Source organism: Manacus vitellinus, unplaced genomic scaffold (genome assembly GCF_001715985.3).
Source record: "Manacus vitellinus isolate BGI_N305 unplaced genomic scaffold, ASM171598v3 scaffold_72_pilon, whole genome shotgun sequence".
NCBI lineage: Eukaryota > Metazoa > Chordata > Aves > Passeriformes > Pipridae > Manacus > Manacus vitellinus.
In genome coordinates, this window is record NW_021940764.1 from 1,946,154 (window position 1) to 1,965,078 (window position 18,925).

Consider the following 18,925-nt stretch of genomic DNA (forward strand, 5'->3'; position numbering starts at 1 on the left):
ATCATCTCCAACTGGGCGTGTTCTCTGGTCTTCTCCTACTTCTGTCACAACGGGACAGCCTGGTTTGGAAACCTCTCCCTGTGTCCTCATGACTGGGGTGTTGGGTTGGGTCACTTCCCAAAGGCTCAGCATTCCTTTGGCAGAAGTTGATTTCTGGTGGGATCTGTTCCTGGTTGGCTCTGATCCTGCAGGAGGCCCTGGTCAGGCTCAGAAAGACTCAGGGTCTTATCACCAGCTTTGGGGTGGTGCCACTCATGAAACATTCCAGCAGCACATGAGCAGGTTTTTGGTGGGTCATTGCAGAGCCACGGGCTGGATTCTCATCCCAGATCCCTGACCAATGCCCAAACCAGACAGGAGGTTGAGGATTGAGCTGGATCTTTGGCTCTGAACCTTTCCTTGGCACTTGGCATCTCTTTCCTTGCTCCAGGGTGACATCCCTTGAGTAGCTGTTGGTGCTGTGTAATTCCAGTCCTGGATAAAGAGGCTACAAAAGAGATGGAGAGGGGATTTTTATGAGGTCATGTGGTGACAAGACAAGGGTGAATGGGTTCAAACTGCCAGAGGGCGGGGTTAGATGGGATATTGGAAAGGAATTCTTGGCTGGGAGCATGGGGAGGCCCTGGCCCAGGTTGCCCAGAGAAGCTGTGGCTGCCCCTGGATCCCTGGAAGTGTCCAAGGCCAGGTTGGATAAATTTGGAGCAACCTGGGCTGGTGGAAGGTGTCCCTGCCCATGGCAGGGGGTGGCCCTGAATGGGCTTTGAGGTCTTTCCAACACAAACCATTCTGGGATTCTGTGATTAATGGCTGGGTTAAGTTTATTTGGAGTTCTCTCAAAGATGCCTTTGGCCCAGAACATCCCAGCTGTGTTGGGATATACCTGTGTGCCACATGTTGCCAGAAACCTTCACCAGCAGCTCTTGGCACCTCAAAACATGCAGTAGTATAATCCATCCCTCCCCATGCAGTTCATTAAGAAATAACTTATTTTCTGTTACCAAAATATGACTCTTGGTTCGTTTCCAAGTACATATTGTGCATATGCATTTCTGAACGAGCTGCTTTCTTATTCCAGCATCAGGTTGGACAGGGCTTGGAGCAACCTGGGCTGGTGGAAGGTGTCCCTGCCCATGGCAGGGGGTGGGAATGGATGGGCTTTAAGGTCCCTTCCAACCCAAACCACTCTGGGGTTGGTGCCACAGCAGGAATGATCCCGTGGTCTGGAATTCCCCCTTTATGGCTCTTAGCTCAGCAAAGCAACGAGTCCTTTGGGCCCAGGGGCAGGACAGAGCTCCATCCATCCATCCCTGGTGTGCTGGGTGCAGTCCAGCCGTGCTGGATGTGACAGTTCTCTGTTCCAGCAGCTCTGGGGATCAATAGCTCTGCAGCACTTCAGCAGTTTGGGTTGAGGGAGCTGGACCAGCTCCAGCACGTGAGTCAGGCTCTGGCACAGCCTCAGGATGAGCTAAAGGGGGGAGGGAAGGATGTGCTGAGCACCCACTTTTCCTCTCTTGAGATCTAAGTTTTCAAAGTTCGCTCCTCAAACCATGGCTCTGTCACAGCACAGCTCGGGCAGGGTTTTGTAAAATTGGGGCATTTTAAGGATTTCATTCAAATGCTGAATTTATTTTACAAAGAGGGTCGTGGAGGTTGTGGCTGCCCCACCCCTGCAGAGGCAGGTTGGATAAGGCCTTGAGCAGACTGCTCTAGTGGGAGGTGTCCCTGCCCATGGCAGGGGGTTGGGACTGGGTGATCTTTAAGGTCCATTCCAACCCCTCAACATCCTCTGATAATACTGTGCTTACCACAATTAAAAATACAATATCCAGGTGCAGATTTCAGCTCTTCCTCAGCTGAACCAGTCACAAGAGATGAATATGTGGTAAATCCCCCCACCCCATCATGGCAGGGGGTGGAACTTCGAGGAACTCTTTAAGGCCCCTTCCAACCCAAACCATTCTGTGATTCTGTGAAACACAGAGAAGTTCACTGGTGTCCCTCACATTTTCACCTCTTTAGTGGTGATAAAACCAGTATTTTTACACAAATGTCATTAGTTCTTCCTCTTGTGGCAGAGGGAGGTTCAAAGTACAGGTGAAACTCAGCTGTGTGAGGTGCAGAGAGGACAAAGCTGGGCAGAAAAGATGATTTTGAGCCGAGCTCCTTGGCTGGACTCTCTCAGGCCACACTTAGGTTGTATTTTGTAGGGATAAAGTGTGTGAGTCTGTGAGTAAAAAGCTCCAGTGCTTTGTGTTAATGCAGTTTGGGCAGTAATGGACATTTTCCTGATGCATGGAAGGAGCTGGTGCATGGAGAGGCTCCCAGGAACCCTGGGATGGATCAATCCATCATCCATGTGATGGGAAAAGAGCTGCTTGCTCCAGCATCTTCCTTGGCCATGGATAAATTCATGTGTATCTTTATGGGTGTAAGCATAGAAAAAAGGTGTAGGTGTGTGTATATATTGTAGTCAAAGCACGGTATGAATTCAGATCTGCCAAAATAAAGCCTTGTTCAATCAATTCATTAGGTGTTAATAACCCCTTGTTAGTGAAACATTGCTGCCAGAGCTCAAACTGAATTTCAGAGCTGAAGCCTTTTGCTAATCCACGATAATTTCCTTTTATCAGCGCCTTTTAATCTAAAGAAAAGCCTTTTTCTAATTAAAATACTAACTCATCTATAAATTATGTGACAATGAAATGGTGTCAGAGAAAATGCAATAGAATTAGGGAGCTCAATGGGCTGAAGGAGAACTCGGTGCTACTAGAGATAAAATGATTATTCAGAGAGAATAAGCACATCCTGATTTTATTTGGGGTTGGTTTGATGTGGCAGTGGATGCTTGGCATTGATCACAAACAGCACTGAATTGATCCCAGCGCTCCAAGCAGATGTTCAAAAGGATAAACCATCAGCAGATCCCTGGATTTGAAGTGTTTTCCATGTTGGAGGGGCCACAGAGCTCTCCAAACTGCTCATCCAGCCTTGGAAAAGGAGCCTCAGCAGCCACTGGTGTGGGTGTGAAGGTTTGAGGGATGGGGCTGATGGTTTGTGTTTGCCAGGTGGAAACAGAACTTTCCAAATAATCTCTGGTTTTAAGGAGACTCTTCAAAAGCCAGGCTGCTGCCATTGCAGCTGGTATGGAAACACTTTCCCCAGTGTTAGTTTAGTACAGAAGCCCAGGATGGTTTGGGTTGGAAGGAATATTAAGGATCATCCATTCCCACCCCCTGCCATGGGCAGGGACACCTTCCACCAGCCCAGGTTGCTCCAATCCCCGTCCAACCTGGCCTTGGACACTTCCAGGGATCCAGGGGCAGCCACAGCTTCTCTGGGCACCTGTGCCAGGGCCTCCCCACCCTCCCAGGGAGAAATCCTTGTCCCCTCTGGAAGACACAAGACCTGCTGCAGAAAGTGCCATAAACGAGCAGCTAATTAAACTTTCTGACTTCCAGCCCCGCTAATTGTGTTGCATTATGTGCTTAATTCCTACCCTGGAATGAGCATCGCTTTCCTTGCTCGGGAAGAGTCGCTGGCAAAGTGAAATGAGAATTTTATTTGCACTGGCAGAAGGATTTTCAGTTCTGCTCCGCTGGCTCCGCCACTGATGGGGATTAATCTCTCTAAGAACTGCGGAACTCGCCCCGAAAATGGGCAGCAATGGTTTGAAATAACTTCTCAGGCCCTGAAATCCGAGTTCCTGCACTGGTACCACAAGTCAGTTCCTATCTGATGCCAGCCTGGTGTTTGTCACCGAGCCCCTGGGCACAGGAGGGGTCCCTGGGTGGACACAGTGCCCATCAACTCCTGGGCTGTCGTTGGTGACAGGTGGTGGCACCCCAGGGACGAGGTTGGGACTCCAGGCTCTGTGGAATCCATATGTTTTTCTGAGTTAAAGGCTCATTTTGCAGTTCTGGGAAGGCAGCGACTGCCACCTGCCCTTAATCCCTGACATTTTTATAGCTGGCTGTTGCACAGACCCTTTTTTCCCCGGTGTTTTTGGAAGACATAATGTTCTCTGCTCAAAAACCTGCAGTTGTGTAACAGGAAAGGGCTATTTTGATGCTGTTTAAGGCCTGGAGTTGGTTTGTTCCATACAGAAAATCCTGCAGGACTAAGAGGCCGAAGGGACTGAGCAGGTACAGAGCACTTCAAATGATTGTTTCATGCTTTTGTTGGTTTTTCTAGTTTGTGCCAAATGCTCGTCCCATGACTTTGATGGTGAGACTGGCCTGTGCTCACAGGAGGGTGTTCAGGACCAAGGCAAACAGTTGGGCCTAAAAAGTCACTTTTTTATAAAGAGATCAATTAACATTTGGCTGAAGAGTGTCAAAGCAGATTTCTGAGTTCATGGCGTTTCCATTTGTTGTTTATCCCAGGAGAAGACTAAATTCCCCAAATCTGAATCTGTCAGGATAATCTTCACTTGGACATGAGTCAGGGGGGCTTAATTCTTGCATGGGAAAATCCTCCTTTCCTGTAATCAGGTTACATGTGACTTAGGAGGAGTTTTTGTCTTTTACAGGTTCAGGATATTTGAAGTAACAGAGACTTTTTGCTCTGTGGCTTTTCCCAACCTGCAGCTGCATAGAGAGGATTGAATTGACTTTTTAAAGCAAACTGTTGTGTGTGAGTCATGTTTACAAGGTGTGTCTTGGCTGGTGGAAACATGTTTTTAAGGCTCAAGTCATGCTTTTTAGGGAATAAAACCATAAAAGGGGTGCAAGGCCAGGTTGGGCAGGGCTTGGAGCACCCTGGTCTGGTGGAAGGTGTGGGGGGTGGAACTGGGTGGTCTTTAAGGTCCTCCCAACCCAACCCATTCTCTGAAACCCAGCAAAATGATGTGTGTGCCTGAACTTGCAGTGCAGTGAGGATCCACCTCATGGGTGATACGAAGTTCTTTGTTGCCCTCAAAGCTCCATCAGCTTGTTGAATCCAGGAGCTGCTCACTTGTGCTGTCATCAGTCAGTGCTCTGGAAAAGGCAGGAACTGATGGGGTGAGGGGCTCCTCAGGGAGGAGGAAAGGAGATCCAGAGGAGATGCAGAAATAAAACCCACACTGAGATGGGACACTGACTGATCCCTTACAGGGGGGAGCCAACCTGTTCAGTGCTGGATCTGTCAAAGGGTGCAGGTCCTGCACTTTCTGGATTTGTGTGTAGTGGTACCATCCCCCTCTCTTTGTTTATTAAAATTCTTCTTCCTCTGTTTTTGCAATAAACTGTAGTGGCAGAGCCTTCTGGTGGCAATCCCATCACAGTCATTGGCATCTGTAGAACTGTGAGAACTCTGTTAGTTCTGTGTTCCAGAGCACAGCCACGTGGGCACGGGATGATCTGTGGTCCTGGGGTCAGCCAGGAATGATAAAGAAAGGAAAGATGGGCTATTTCTAATATATGTTATAAAAATGACTGTTACTGGGGGGGCGTGGTAAAACATTTGAAACAACCATATTTATTAAAATTGCAATTACAAATGAAATATTACAGGATTGGCCACTGCAGGGTTATTATTCTAAACAATTTTCAGGCTGTGAGAATGATCTTGATATTTAAGTGTTTTCATTGCATCAGGATCTGGCACAAGTCCTTGCTGGGAATGATTTTTCACTGATCCAGGCTGGTTTGCAGCTGGTGGGGTGTTGTGTGTGCACAGGTGGGATTTTTGGGGGGGAGGTTTGTACAGAAGTTGGCATGGGGTTGTTTGTGTGAAGGGGCTGCACATCCAGTGGGATGGGGGCAGGAGGGGGCTCCAGGCTGCCCTTATCTCCCTGAATCTCCCCCATTCCTCCTGCCTGGCACAGCTCCTGTTCCAGCAGCCCCCATGGGCTCCCAGGGAACGTGCTGGAAATCCCTCACCCTCATCCAGGGTTTCCTTGTGCACAGTGGCACCTGTTTGCCCTCTCCAGGTCTCCTGGGATGGATCAGGAGGGGGAAGGAAGAGAGCCAGAGGGGTTTTTAGCACCTCTTTCCGTGCAGAGATGGGAGGGTTGATTCCTTGCCTTCATTCTGCTCCCCAGGGACTCTGTTGGAAAACCCCACCCCGACCTTTACCTCTGTTTTCCACACCCCTTGTTTAAAGATTCCTGGGATGGTGGATGTGCAGCTCAGTTAGAGAGCTGGTTGTGTGTTGTCTGTCTGGTTCCCCACCCTGGACCTGCTCAGCCTTTCCCTAAAAAACCCAGATTTATCGCTGCCTCTGAGGTCATTCCCTGCCCCGTTGGGCTTTTATTGCAGGAGATGCACAAGAACAACCCCCCATCTTTAGTGTCAGAGCCCAAATTTAATTTGTGGGACAGGGAACTATAAATATAATTTATGTAAATGGAGGGGCAGGGGGTGCTGACCCCCGGAACTGCTGCTGAGTGGTTTTTCAAATCAGCCTTTCACTGTAATGGGCACGAGAGTTTAACTTGGAAATGCAATACAATAATCTCTGCATAGAACTTATTCTCTGGTTCTCTTTCTCTGATCTGGCAGGAGCGTGTTTAAAGACTTTTACTAAACCACTTCTATTTTAGTTAATTTTATTCCAAACAAATGTTGTGCAGAATTTCATGTCTTTTAGAATTCAGGCTGTTAAAACATGTGGAAAATCCCATTTTTCTAGTACTAGTGGTCAGCACTGCTTTGTGACAGACCCTCTTTACCTTTTCCCTGTTCTTTATTAAGTCTCTTGATCTCCTCTAGATTTGCAAGGATAAAAGTGGACTGCTTGTTTTTGGCTTGGGCACCATTAGCTTTGCTCTGCTCTTTTGTGTTGAACACCGAACCTGTTTGCTCCAACACTGAGAATCTTTTGAAATTGAAATTTTACGTCAAAGGAAACAATTACTGAACACAGCATTTGTGTGTCCAGTTCAGATATTTAGAGTTAAGTATCTTAAACCCTGATGGGCTCTGTGTACCTCTCTGTGGTGATCTTTGCTTTTCCACAGCTGCTCGTTTGCTTCCTATAAAAAAACCAAATTAATAAAGTAGGAGAAAAGGAAGTGTTTTAGAGTATCAGGAATGTGCCTCGGTGCTCACACACTTTTAAGTCAGCCTGTGCAGATTGAAAGTTTAACCAAGAGCCATCTCCTTTGTAAAGAATGCAGATAATTTTTTTTTTTCCTGGCAAAAAAAAAAAAAAAAAGAAAGAGTAACCTGATATGAGTCTGACAGTGTCGTTTAGTTAAGTGCTTCCATCTGTTGCTTGCTATTTCCCTTACTCATGACCTCTCTTTCTCTCTCCCCCTCCTTCTCCTTCAGCCCCTTTGAGGAAAGCAAAGTTTGTGGAGAGCCCTCGAATCCCAGAGTCTGAGCTTGGCTCCCCAACCCTCTCTGCAGCCCAGAAGCTGGACGTTGATGCTTTCTGCCCTGGTAAGCCCCTTGCGAAGGCTCTGCGGGAACAGGGAGAGCAGGCCAGTCCAGCCACAAGGATTTTTAAAATATCACTTTGCCCAGGTGGTTGATTGGACCTCCCCCAGCCCCAGTTTCACTGGCTTGGAAACTTGACTAAGGAATAATTTGGAATTGTTGCCCATTTGTTTCTCTCAGTCCTGTGTGTGGCCGCTCTCCCCTCGGAATAATTTAGAGAGGATAAAAACGAGCCAGTGAGTGCACTGCTTTAAATTTAATTTTTAATGCTGCTCTGCAGAGAGGCTGCAATAAAACCACATTTCAGAAATATCATTAAATCAGCTAAAAAGCCAAAACCGTGGGACCTTGTAACCTGCAGCCAGGAATATCGGGGGGGGGTTGGTTTTTTTTTACTATTATTTTATTTTTAAAGAAACACTGTTTGATTTATGCATCCTGTAGTAGTTGCTCTGAAAAGTATTCATCTTGCTCGAGGCCTCTGGTTGAAACATAAATAGAAGTGGGTCATGTCCCTTCCTGGCTTGACCCCGTTCTCATCCATGGGCTCCGAAATCCCCCCTGAGCCCAGGCAGAGCCAGCAGATGTGTGAGTGAGTGCCTGGAATCCCGGCCTCATTTCCCACATTTCTTCCTAACTTGGAAGTTGGGCAACCTGGGGAGGGCTGGAAAGCAGCAGCAGCCAGTGTTTGGGTGGGTTTTGTGGTGAATCCTGCACTTCCCTGCCCTGGCTTTCCCTCCTTGTGAGCCGAGGGGATCCGTGCTCACTGCAGGCTTTGGATGTGTTGAAATGGTGTGCAAATGTGGGACATGTGCCTCTGAAATCTGCAGCTACAGTAGCCAAGGTCATGCTAATGAATGGCTCTGTGGAATCAGGGGGTTTATTTCCGTGGCTGGTGAACTCGTGGAAGAGCTTCTGGAGCACCCAAAATTGGAGGGATTAATTGAATGGTGTCCAAATTTTTGAATGTGGGCTTGCTTTAATGTATTGTGTCTGAAAGAGGAGTTGTCTTAGGAAATAAAAAGATAGTCTCTGTGCTTGGCAGTGCCTCCTTTGAGGCCACAGTTGCCTTGAAAAGTGCTGCTCCTTTTTCAATCACCGTGAATTACAATTAAAATTGTGCTGTTGCAGCCCTTTTTTTCCTGACTGAATGGCTTCCTCTCTCATGTTTATAATTGTTAATAATTATAAACTTATTATGATTGCATCCACAGAGAATTAGAATGGAATTGCAAGTTTGGCTTGAAAAGCATCAGTTCCACATTCCCGTGCCTGCACGTGTGTCTGTCTCCCTCTGCCCCAGCTTTGAAGGGCAGGACTCCTGCCAAGCCCAGGGCTGGGCTCTGGCAGTGGGATCTGCAATTCCTTTAATGTCTTTTTTTTGCTGTTTGATTTCCTCTTGCTGATAGTGGAGTGATCTGAAAGGAAAAGGGGAGTCTTGTACTGCCTGGAAGTGTCGTTAAAGGAACATGAAGGAAGGGGGAAAAGTGACAGCAGGGGGGTTGTCCCAGTGGAGTCAGGGAACCATTTATCTTGGAAAAGACCTTTAAAATCATCAAGTCCCACCATAAACCCAACTGTGCCAAGGGCACCACTAAACCACGTCCCCAAGTGCCTTGTTGGTGTACTTGGAATAGGGAGGAGTCTGTTGGGGAAGGGTTTCTGAAGCTGTTCATGGAAGGAAGGTGCCTGGATCTATGGAAGGTGCCTGGATCTATGGAAGGTGTCTGGGTCTATGGAAGGTGCCTGGGTCTATGGAAGGTGCCTGGGTCTATGGAAGGTGCCTGGATTGATGGATCCTGCTGGGAAGGTGGCAGTAATGTGAGAGCTGGAGGTTTTGCTGGGCTGGAAGGCTGGATTGAAGGAGCTCAGGAGGTGAGCCCTTGGAAGGAAGCGGGTGGCTGCAGGGGGATCCTTGTGTAAAGAAGAAAAGAAAGAACAAAGATATGGACAACTTGTAGGGACCAAAGGACTTTGAGTCTGGGTGTAGGGTCCAGCTCCTGATGGGAAGGTGGAGGAAGAGGGGCTGAGTCCTACCCTGGACCACGGCAAAGCTTCAGGCACTGCCTGCAGTCAGTTTTCCAGGGAAATACAGCTCCTTTCTTCAGTGTTAGGCTTAGTCTAACCCTCTTCTAAAACGTGTGTGTCCTGTGAAGGATTAATTAGCACACAGGGCTAAATCCTGAGCATCTCCAGGAATGATGGTGTGAGCTGAGAGAAGGAAGAAAATCAGGCTGAAGGTCTGCCTGGCAATGGAGTGGAAGTGGAGTGGTTTGTAACGTGATCCCTGACAAGAAATGTAATTAATTATATGCTTAAAGGCAGTTTAAAACCCTAACTAGCAAAGAAAAGAGAACATTATCTGCTCTGCACCCAGGAATGACGGTTTCAATTGGAGATGCCGAGAGGTGAAGTTTTTGCTCAGTCCCAAAAATGTTTATTTTAAGGCTTCAGGCAAATTTCAGCACATTCCAGGGAGGTGGTTTCCTGAGCAACCACGGTGCCACCAGTGGCCTCTCGTGCTCCTGGGGGGAGGATTGGTTGTGACATCTCCAGGGTGAGTCAGTGTGTGTGGGGTGACGCGCTCCCGACGTTCCAGCTTCGAGGAAAAAGAAAGAACATCAAGGTGCTGAGTGTCTTTTGAGGGAAGTTTTAATAGCAAGGATGTGGTTAAAGTTTTAAGCTTGGTATAATTTCTTTTTTTTTTTTTTAAATTACATTCGTTGTTTAGAGGAAAGAGTGTAGGTGGCTAAAAATTAATTAAATCTTTTCAGGTGAAAGCAGAAATTGGCCCACATTTTATAGTTGTTGCATGTCACATGATGACAAAAAAGCCGTTTCACGGCTTTGAGAAACCCATTTGTACCAGAATTATATTTCTGTGAATGTTCTTGTGATTGCAGTGCTTGTTCAGAGTTCAGTCCAGCACTTTCTGCCTTGGAGTGTCAGCGGAGGAGAAGGAATTGGTTCCTTGTTTCTACCCTGGGAGGGTGGGGAGGCCCTGGCACAGGTTGCCCAGAGAAGCTGTGGCTGCCCCTGGATCCTTGGAAGTGTCCAAGGCCAGGTTGGACAGGGCTTGGAGCAACCTGGGCTGGTGGAAGGTGTCCCTGCCCATGGCAGGGGTGGCACTGGATGGGCTTTAAGGTCCCTTCCAACCCAAACCCCTCTGTGACTCAGTGACTTAACAGAGACTTTATTGAGAGGATCTGGAAGGTTTCTGATCCTCCCTCCTTGTCTCTCCTGATCCTGCAGACACTGCTCAGCAGAGGTCTTTGTGTTTTCCTTCCTGTCAGCCTTCCAAAGGCAGTGGGACCCTTGGGATGACACCCCCACAACCATCACTGCTCTTCAAGGGGGAGAAGGTGGAAGAGCAGCAGTTGTAGACCTTCAACCCTCCATTGTTCAACTTTTAAACCTCCTCTGCAGTGGTTCTGGTGACTCAGTGTAGCGTGTAGGTTTTTCCCCCACTTCACCACCCCCACTCCCTTAGTTGTGGTCACGAGGGCATCTTCCTTTGAGCTGCTTTTTGTTACTCATGGTGGCTAAAACATGTTTTGACTTCTGAGTGCTCAGGAAACCTCTTGGCAATGGTCAGAGATGGATGGTGCTTTCAGGTAACAGCCCTTTGCCTCGGATTAATGTTTGCAGTTGCATTTTGTGTGATTTATCACCTTGGCGCCGTGTTCCAAAGGCTAAGTGTGTTATGACATTATCTTTTAATTTGATTAACTCCTCCTTCAGAAATTTTGGGACACAAATGTTGAGTGTCTGGTCAGGGGCTGTTTGCTTGTTCCACGTTAGGTTGGCAGGCATCTGTTTCCAGCCCTGATTGAGTTAGGAACCACGGACAGGGAGGGGTGATTTACCATCTCAGCAGCACTTGTGTTCATCTCATCACTCCTTCTTTCTCTTCCTTTGGTTGAAGGATCGTTGAGGTTGCTGTCTGCTTGCTGCTGCTGCTTTCTTATCACCATGTAAAATGTGTATTTCTCGTTTTACACGATCCACACGCTCCCCCTGAACGCAACAAAACATCTCTCAGGTGTTGCAAAAAGCTCTTTCAGAGGGAATGCAGGAACCAGCATTGTGCTCTGATGTTTCCTGGTGAAAATACAGGCAGTGAGGCAAAAATACCCACAGAATTTCAGCCAGCAGGATGCTGCTCCCACCTCTGTGCTACTGCACAGCGATGGGCTGGGGGAAGGAGAGGGAACAGTCAAACCAGCCGTGGTCTGACAGAGGGTTTTACTGCTGAATCTTGTGGTTGTCCCAGCATTACCAAGCCCACTGACCTGAAGGGAATGGGAAATCGTTGTGATCAGCCCTCATTGCAGGAGAGCAGTAATTTGGCACATCGGTTGCCATGGCAGCGATTGACTTTTCTCCAGCCCCTCTTGGGACATTGCTGGTTCCTTCTGCCATATCAAGGGATGGAAACAGCTTCAGAATGAACTCCTGGATCGACAAAACAAGCCCCACCCTGGTCTGAAGTTCTGGTTCTGAGAGAGGAATGCTGAAGGCATTGGTAGAATTCCAGGTGTGAATCCGTTTGGGATTGGCCACAGACCACCTGCTGTCAGGTATCATCAAGTCTGGAGAATAGTGACTGGGTTCAGAGTTTAGGGTTTATTGAATCTTCTTGTCAAAGGGGAGATGCTCAAGAGAAGAAGTGAAAATAATATGAATCCCACAGATTATTGCCATATGTTCTAACTGTTAAATATTTGGAGATGTCATGGTATTCTTGAAGCTTCCTGATGTGATCTGTGAACAACCAGCTTCCCTTACAACCCAGGGTTTGGGTTCATCTCCCTGGGAGAAAAATAAAAAAAGGGGAAAAGGAGGGGAAAAGGCTCTTAAATGATCCACATTCCATTAATGGGAAGAACTTCAAAGTGTCGTGACTGCTGCCAAAGGTGTCACCTGGATGTTGTGTTGCACATCAGGTACTTCAGCAACAGAAGTTCCTGCAGCCTCCACCTCTGGCTGCCCATCCCCATGGATCCCAGGCAATCTTAACGAGTTGTTTTGCCTTATCAAGCAGGGGTGCTTGCTTTGAGCTGCCTGTTGGGGAACAGTAACTTTTTTGTGCTGATACTTGAGCTTATGGAATGTTTAGAGCTTTCTGTCTTATACCAGCAAAGCAACCCTGTTCACTTTGCAGCTGCCACTGCTGGGCCTGGGAGGATCAGTGGGAAACCTCCTCTCCTTCCACATCTGAGCAAGTGACAGATTTCCTGTTGATTGAGTGGCTGCTGCCCCAGGAGTTTCCTTTTCTAGTGGATTATGTTTTGAAGACAAGGGCAGCCTGCACTGGTGTTTCCAATTCATAGAATCCCAGACTGGTTTGGGTTGGAAAAGACCTTAAAGCCCATCCAGTTCCACCCCCTACCATGGGCAGGGACACCTTCCACCAGCCCAGGTTGCTCCAAGCCCTGTCCAGCCTGGCCTTGGACACTTGCAGGGATCCAGGGGCAGCCACAGCTTCTCTGGGCAACCTGTGCCAGGGCCTCCCCACCCTCCCAGGGAAGGAATTTTTCCCACTGTCTCATCTAAACCTGCCCTCTGGCAGTTTGAAGTCATTACTGTTGAAGGGGAGGGCAGGTTTTGCAGGAATGCATATAAATTCTGTCTTTTTGAGAACATCTCCATCCCTGGAGGTGTCCAAGGCTGGGTTGGATGGGGCCTGGAGCGTTTGTTTTGCTCTGGGGTTGTGTTCCAGTGCTGACTCTCTGTGCCACTTTGGGTGTAGAACATTGTGCTGCAGGCAAAGGGGAGGATTTAGGTAAGTTCAGGGACTGTTCCAGTGGATGGGGATGATGGCAGGTCCTGGACTCTCAGCCCAGATCTCCAGCACTATTCCAGTAGTCTCTGCTTGCTCAAGTGCCTCAAATCACCTCTTCTACAAAGGGCTCCATCTTCAGCTCCTTTGTTGGCCAAATACATCCACCTGTAAAGCAAAGTTATCTATACTGGATGGGACAAAGACATGGCTAATAATGGGACATCACTGTGTCTTCCACTGGAGTCACTGGACCTTCTAATGATGGATAACATACCTGGAATTTCACTCTGCAGCAGTTTTAGCTCTGGCTTAGATCACAGGACATGGATTTATCTCAAACCTGACAGATTCTGCACAGGTCCAGAGTCTCCTGTCTCAGACCCAGAAATCATATTGAAAAGTTGCAATGGATTTTTTTTTTCCCCCTCTAGGTCTCAGGTAACAAATCTCTCTCCTGTTTGCCTTCTGCCTAATTTCTTTTGGACAATCTATTACACTTGGTAATCAAAGGCATCTGCTGCCAGTATCATTCAAAGTGAAATTTTCAGCTGTTTTTCCACCTTCAGGATCTCAGTTTATTGCTGGCAGAATGGTAAAATGTGCCCTTTGAACTCCCAGCAGTGCTGCCCACTCAGTGCTGAAGGCTCTGGTGTTTCTCAGTGTCTTCCTGAAGTGTCACAGGAGCTCTGGTCTGCACTTGCATTTTATAAGTATCAGTTCTGGCCAAAACTAAATCATTGCCTCTGGACTTTCCCTTCTTTTGGAGAAAAGACCCATCAGTACCTCCAGTTTGGGGAGGATACTGCCTGTCAAACTAGATTTGGGGATTCACTTCAGCCTTGTGCATCCTGTGGGGATGTTCCTGCTCAGCCTCTGCCAGGCTGGATTAGCCGTGTGTTGGCACACGAGGGGTCCCGGAGCAGTGACAACCTGGCCTGGTGGTGACAGCCCTGTCCCAGTTGCCTTTGGGCTCCTGCTTACAGTGCTCTCCATGTCTTTACAAACCTCATCTTCCTCTTCAGCTCCTGCAGCTGTTGAGGTCTTTAGGAGCTCTCCAGGCGAAGTTTAATCAGAAGTCAGACTTCACCTTGTGTTTATACCTGTCCTAAGTGGAAATACTGGGGTGCTAAGGGAGGCAGAAAGGAAGGAGATGATGGTTGCTGGAGTTCTTGGTCATGGTTGTGCTGATTAGTGACTAATTAATGAGTAACCAGCCTTCCCTTTCTCCTCCTGGCTCAGATATTTATTCCCAAATACTCCACAGCCCAAAGGAAGTGCTCAGTAACTCCGCTTCTTCTTTCCCCATGATGGTTTGGGCTGCTGTCATTTTGTTTCAGCATTTCATGGAGGCAGACCCTTCCATCTTGATTTTACCAGCTCTAACAGCAGAAGGAGGGGTGGTTGCATTCGTAGGGAAGTGCTCCATTCTTCCATAGGCCTGGTTCCCATGTCCCGGTGCCGACACGAGCCGAGGCGATGACAGTCCTTGAGCCTGAGCGACGCTATGGAGAGCTGCTCCTGAGTGAAAATATGCAGCTCTCTGAAAGCCACACCATGACTGGTGCTCTCCTGCCAGTTGCCTTGACTTCCTCACCCTCCCCAGGCCCGCAGAACAAGAACTTCTTTATCCTTCTCCAGCCTGGCTGTCGTTGCCCCTGTGAAATCGGGTCTCCCCCATCCCGTCTGCTCCGTTCTCCGGGGCAGCAAAGCTGCACTTGGACCCCTGAAGAAAGGAGATCAATTTGCTCACAACCTCCTGGACCACAGTAGATTTTCTGCTTCATTAAGCAGGATTTTTGATGTTTTATGTCACTAATTATTTGACTCCAGAAACGATTCCTTTGAATGGGAACAGGACTGCTGTGGCCAGCTGCCAGTTTGGAAGCACAGCCTTGCTGGGAAGCACTGGTTGTACCAGCCTGGTGCAATTCCTCCAGTGGTCAGGAACTTACTGCAGGCTCCAAAATTGTAGTTGAGCTGAGACTGTGGCAAATGTTATGGGTGAAATTGCAGATCCTACACTGAGTAACTTCACTGTGCTGTGGGGGGGTTTTGTTTGAGTGGGGTAAGATTTTCATTAATGTAGTTTATGCTTCAGAGAAGCAGTAAATTTTAAATGGATCTCATCCATATGGACAGTAGTCTTCCCTCTCCAATCATTGAAAGGATGTTTAGAACAGCCCTGGACATTGTTTCTGTTTGAAAATAGCACAGAAAAGAATCAGAGAATCATCAATGGTTTGGGTTGGAAGGGGCCTTACAGATCATCCAGTCCCACCTCCTGCCATGGGCAGGGGCACTTGGCACTAGCCCAGATTGTTCCAACCTGGCTTGGCATTCTAAAAACTGGTAACAACAGTAATTATTCCATCTCTGTAGCAGTTTTTATACCCAGACAGAACTTTGGAAATCTTATTTAGCTCTATGATGGTGTAGTGGGTTTTTGAGATTATTGTCAGTGTTGCAAGTGGAAGGTCACAGTTTAGTCTGATTTGCTTTTAATAAATTTGCTCTGGGGATGTGCTGATAGATCAGATCAGGTGATGACAAGGCCTTTGGGCTGTCATTGTCTCTTGCTCAGCTACAACCCCATGACCTCCCAGTTAACAGTGGTCAAAGGGGGACAGGAAAGTATTAACCAATAAAGATTTGGCTCATGATATACTCGTTGGGTTTTGACCTGGCAAAACCATCTTGGGAGAAGGAAAGTTGCTTGTCAAAATGCCCTTCTGCAGATTTTTCTTCCCAAAGTGCTGAAATTGGGGCTGGTTGCTGCCTTGGGGGGGACAAGAAAAGGGTCTGAGCTGGCTCTGCCCCTCTTGTAGCTGCTGAGGATGGAAAGGAGTGTGTGGGCTTTGCAGATGGAAATCTAAATTGATTTTTCACGTTGATGGAAATATCATGTTTTATACATACATAAATAAATGTATGTATTTTTTTGCCCCTGTTAGTTGGGCAGGGTTGGCCTGACCGTCAGGGAGCAGGTTCTGCAAAATTCCTGTGAGATTTCTCTCAGTTTTATGATGTGAGAAATGGGAGGAGGAGGGAATGTGAGAGGTTTTGAAAACCAGTTGCTGAAATTAAAGATATTATTCGGGTGTATATGATGCAACATGCCTAATATAGCAAAATAAAAACAGGTTTTATCAAACAAATAGTATTTAAGGGAGTATTTGTCCTTTTTTGATATTAACCCCCCCACACCTGCATCACTAAGAGTGTAAGACACCAGCCTCAAACCTGTCTGGAATAAAAGGTCAGTTGAAAGACCTACAAATAAATACCAAACAACTTTATTTAGGAGCCAAGGCCTTTAATCAATCAGTGGTGAGTGTTCAGAGCCAGGAGCACAGACCTGTGTTTGTGGTCAGGGGATGTTTTAGAGCTAAAATGCCAAAGCTCTAAAGGAAGAACTAATTTCACCTGTGCTTTCCATCAAGGGGGGGACTTTGTGCCTCCATCCTCCTGTCCTTGATTTGTTAAAGAGCTCAGGAACCTTTGCAGGGATCGAAGTGTAATCCTGCTTTCAGGAGATGTTCCACGTGCCCAGGCTCATATTCATGATAATCATGGCCTTTTTTTCCTCTATATCATATTGTTCTGTGATCAGTGCCCTGAATACCCTCTCATTCCTCCCATTCCCTTTTCTTTGGTCCTGAAATCCAGGAAAAACTCATCCCCATGTACATGCAGAGGTGGTTTTATCTCTAGAACATGAAATGCATGGAATTAGACCCTGTGAGAGCAGTGAAGTTCCACTCACTGCCTGCTCTGGCTCAGAAGGGTTTGGGATTAAAAATAACTGTCTTTCTGACAATCCACTTGAAGGAATTATTAAAGGCTTGAAGGAATATTAAAGGACTGAAGGAATATTAAAGGACATCATCAGGAAAGGTGGTGGGGAGGGAGCAGGATTTACGTGCTGGGCTGAGGAGAATTCCTTTTGTTTGAATTTCTTCTGAGAGGAAATGTCTGTGGAAGTGGTGCAAGAGGCTGATGGAGTGGGATTAATGGTGGGAATCCTGGCAGTTTTCTTATAGAAATTCTTGGATGGAGCAGGAGGCAGTGGGGCAAGGGGAGCTGCACAGGGGGCACAGGTAGAGTTGGAGCTGCAGTTTTACCCACCCAAAGCTCAGTGGCTGTTTTTTGGCACAGGAGGGGGCTCTGGGCTCAAGATCCAGAAGAATATTTACTCTGCCACTTTTCAGTGGTGGGATTGAAGTTGGTCAGGTTGTTTTCTGTTGCTCTCACAGAACTATTAATATTTGAATCATGGAATTGTTAAGGTTAAAAAGACCTTTAAGATCACCAAGTCCAGCTGTTCCCCGAGCACCACCACGGTCACCATTAACCACATCCTCAGGTGCCACATCCACGTATTTTTGAGCACTTCCAGGGATGGGCACTCCACCTGTTCCAGGGCTGGACAACCCTTTTGGTGAAGAAATTTTCCTGCTGTCCAACCTGACCCTCCCCTGGCACAGCCTGAGGCCGTTCCCTCTCCTCCTAGGTCCCTTGTTCCCTGGGAGCAGAAGCCCGACCCCCAGCTCCCCTCTGTCAGGGGTGCAGAGCCAGAAAGTTCCCCCCTGAGACCTTCCTTTTCTCCAGGCTGAGCCCCCCCAGCTCCCTCAGCTGCTCCTGCTGCTCCAGCCCCTTCCCCAGCTCCTTCCCTGGATACTCTCCAGCCCCTCCATGTCCTTCTTGTCCTGAGGGGCCCAAACCAACACCAGGGTTGGAGGTGCAGTGGTACAAAAATAGACATTTACAGTGCTGGGGTTGGGCAGCTTCGTCCCTCTGTGGTTAAATTTTTTAAAAAAAAAAGTCTCTTCTCGATGTAAACAAGACTAATAAAAAAATCTTCCATTAATTCTGAGATTAGGGGTATATGCAGGAATGGTCAAGGACGTTTTCCAAATACAGCTCAAGTGTATCCAGAATAATTTAAAGCAGATGTACATAATAACGGGACGGATTCAGGTCACATGGAGAGAGGGAAGTTGTTAGATAAAACTCTGCAGTTATGTAATTGAAGATCAAAATCCAAAATGGTCTCATTTATTTCTGCCCTTCCATAGGTGCCTGCTCTCTGCACAGAACTATTCTATTTTTTTCTTGGCTAATTTAAGAGTTATTCATTTTTTTAAGATGATTCAGTCTCATATTCAGGCAAATTCAGGGATGGTGCCACTTAGGGAACTCTTACCCATTTCTTCTTGTTAGGCACTCACTGAAATAGATTTCAGATGTTTTGGAAGTCAAAGTACAGCCATTAAACCCAAAATATTCTCTGGAGTACAGACTCATTGTTAGTGTCTCCCAGGGGCACTGCCCTCCATCATTTATCTGGAATTAGATGATGGTGCCTATCAAACCAGTCACAGCATTACCAAATAAATCATAAAGAAATTTCATTTGCTTGTAAGCAATTGCAGCTGAAATGTGTGGCAGCTTTCATGCAGGAATTGAAAGGAGGGGAGAGAAACACTGTTTGAAAATTATCACGTACAAAACCATCGCATGTTTTGAATGGTTTCTTGAAAAGAGCGACCCTAATAACTGTTGTGAAACGCTATGTTTGATTTTCAAGGAACGCTCTGAACATTTATGAGCACTTATGAACTCCATCCTGCTGCCTCTGTCGCTGGCAGAGGTGTTAAGAGCTGACCCCTTCCAAAATCCGAAGGGTATTTGTAGGTAAGACGTGTGCAAGAGCTGCCAGGCTCCGTAAAATTGCTCCTAAATGGCCTAAATCAGGTAAATTCCAGGGTGAATTGCAGAG

The 18,925-nt window shown here is 47.2% G+C and overlaps 1 protein-coding gene across 1 annotated transcript in view; it reads left to right on the plus strand.

Moving 5' to 3' along the window:
• Nucleotides 1-18,925, plus strand: part of TANC2 (tetratricopeptide repeat, ankyrin repeat and coiled-coil containing 2) — a 201,528-nt gene that overhangs the window by 77,530 nt on the left and 105,073 nt on the right. Inside the window, 1 exon segment of the mRNA XM_029964467.1 lies at nucleotides 7,254-7,364. Coding sequence (XP_029820327.1) covers nucleotides 7,254-7,364 — 111 coding nt within the window.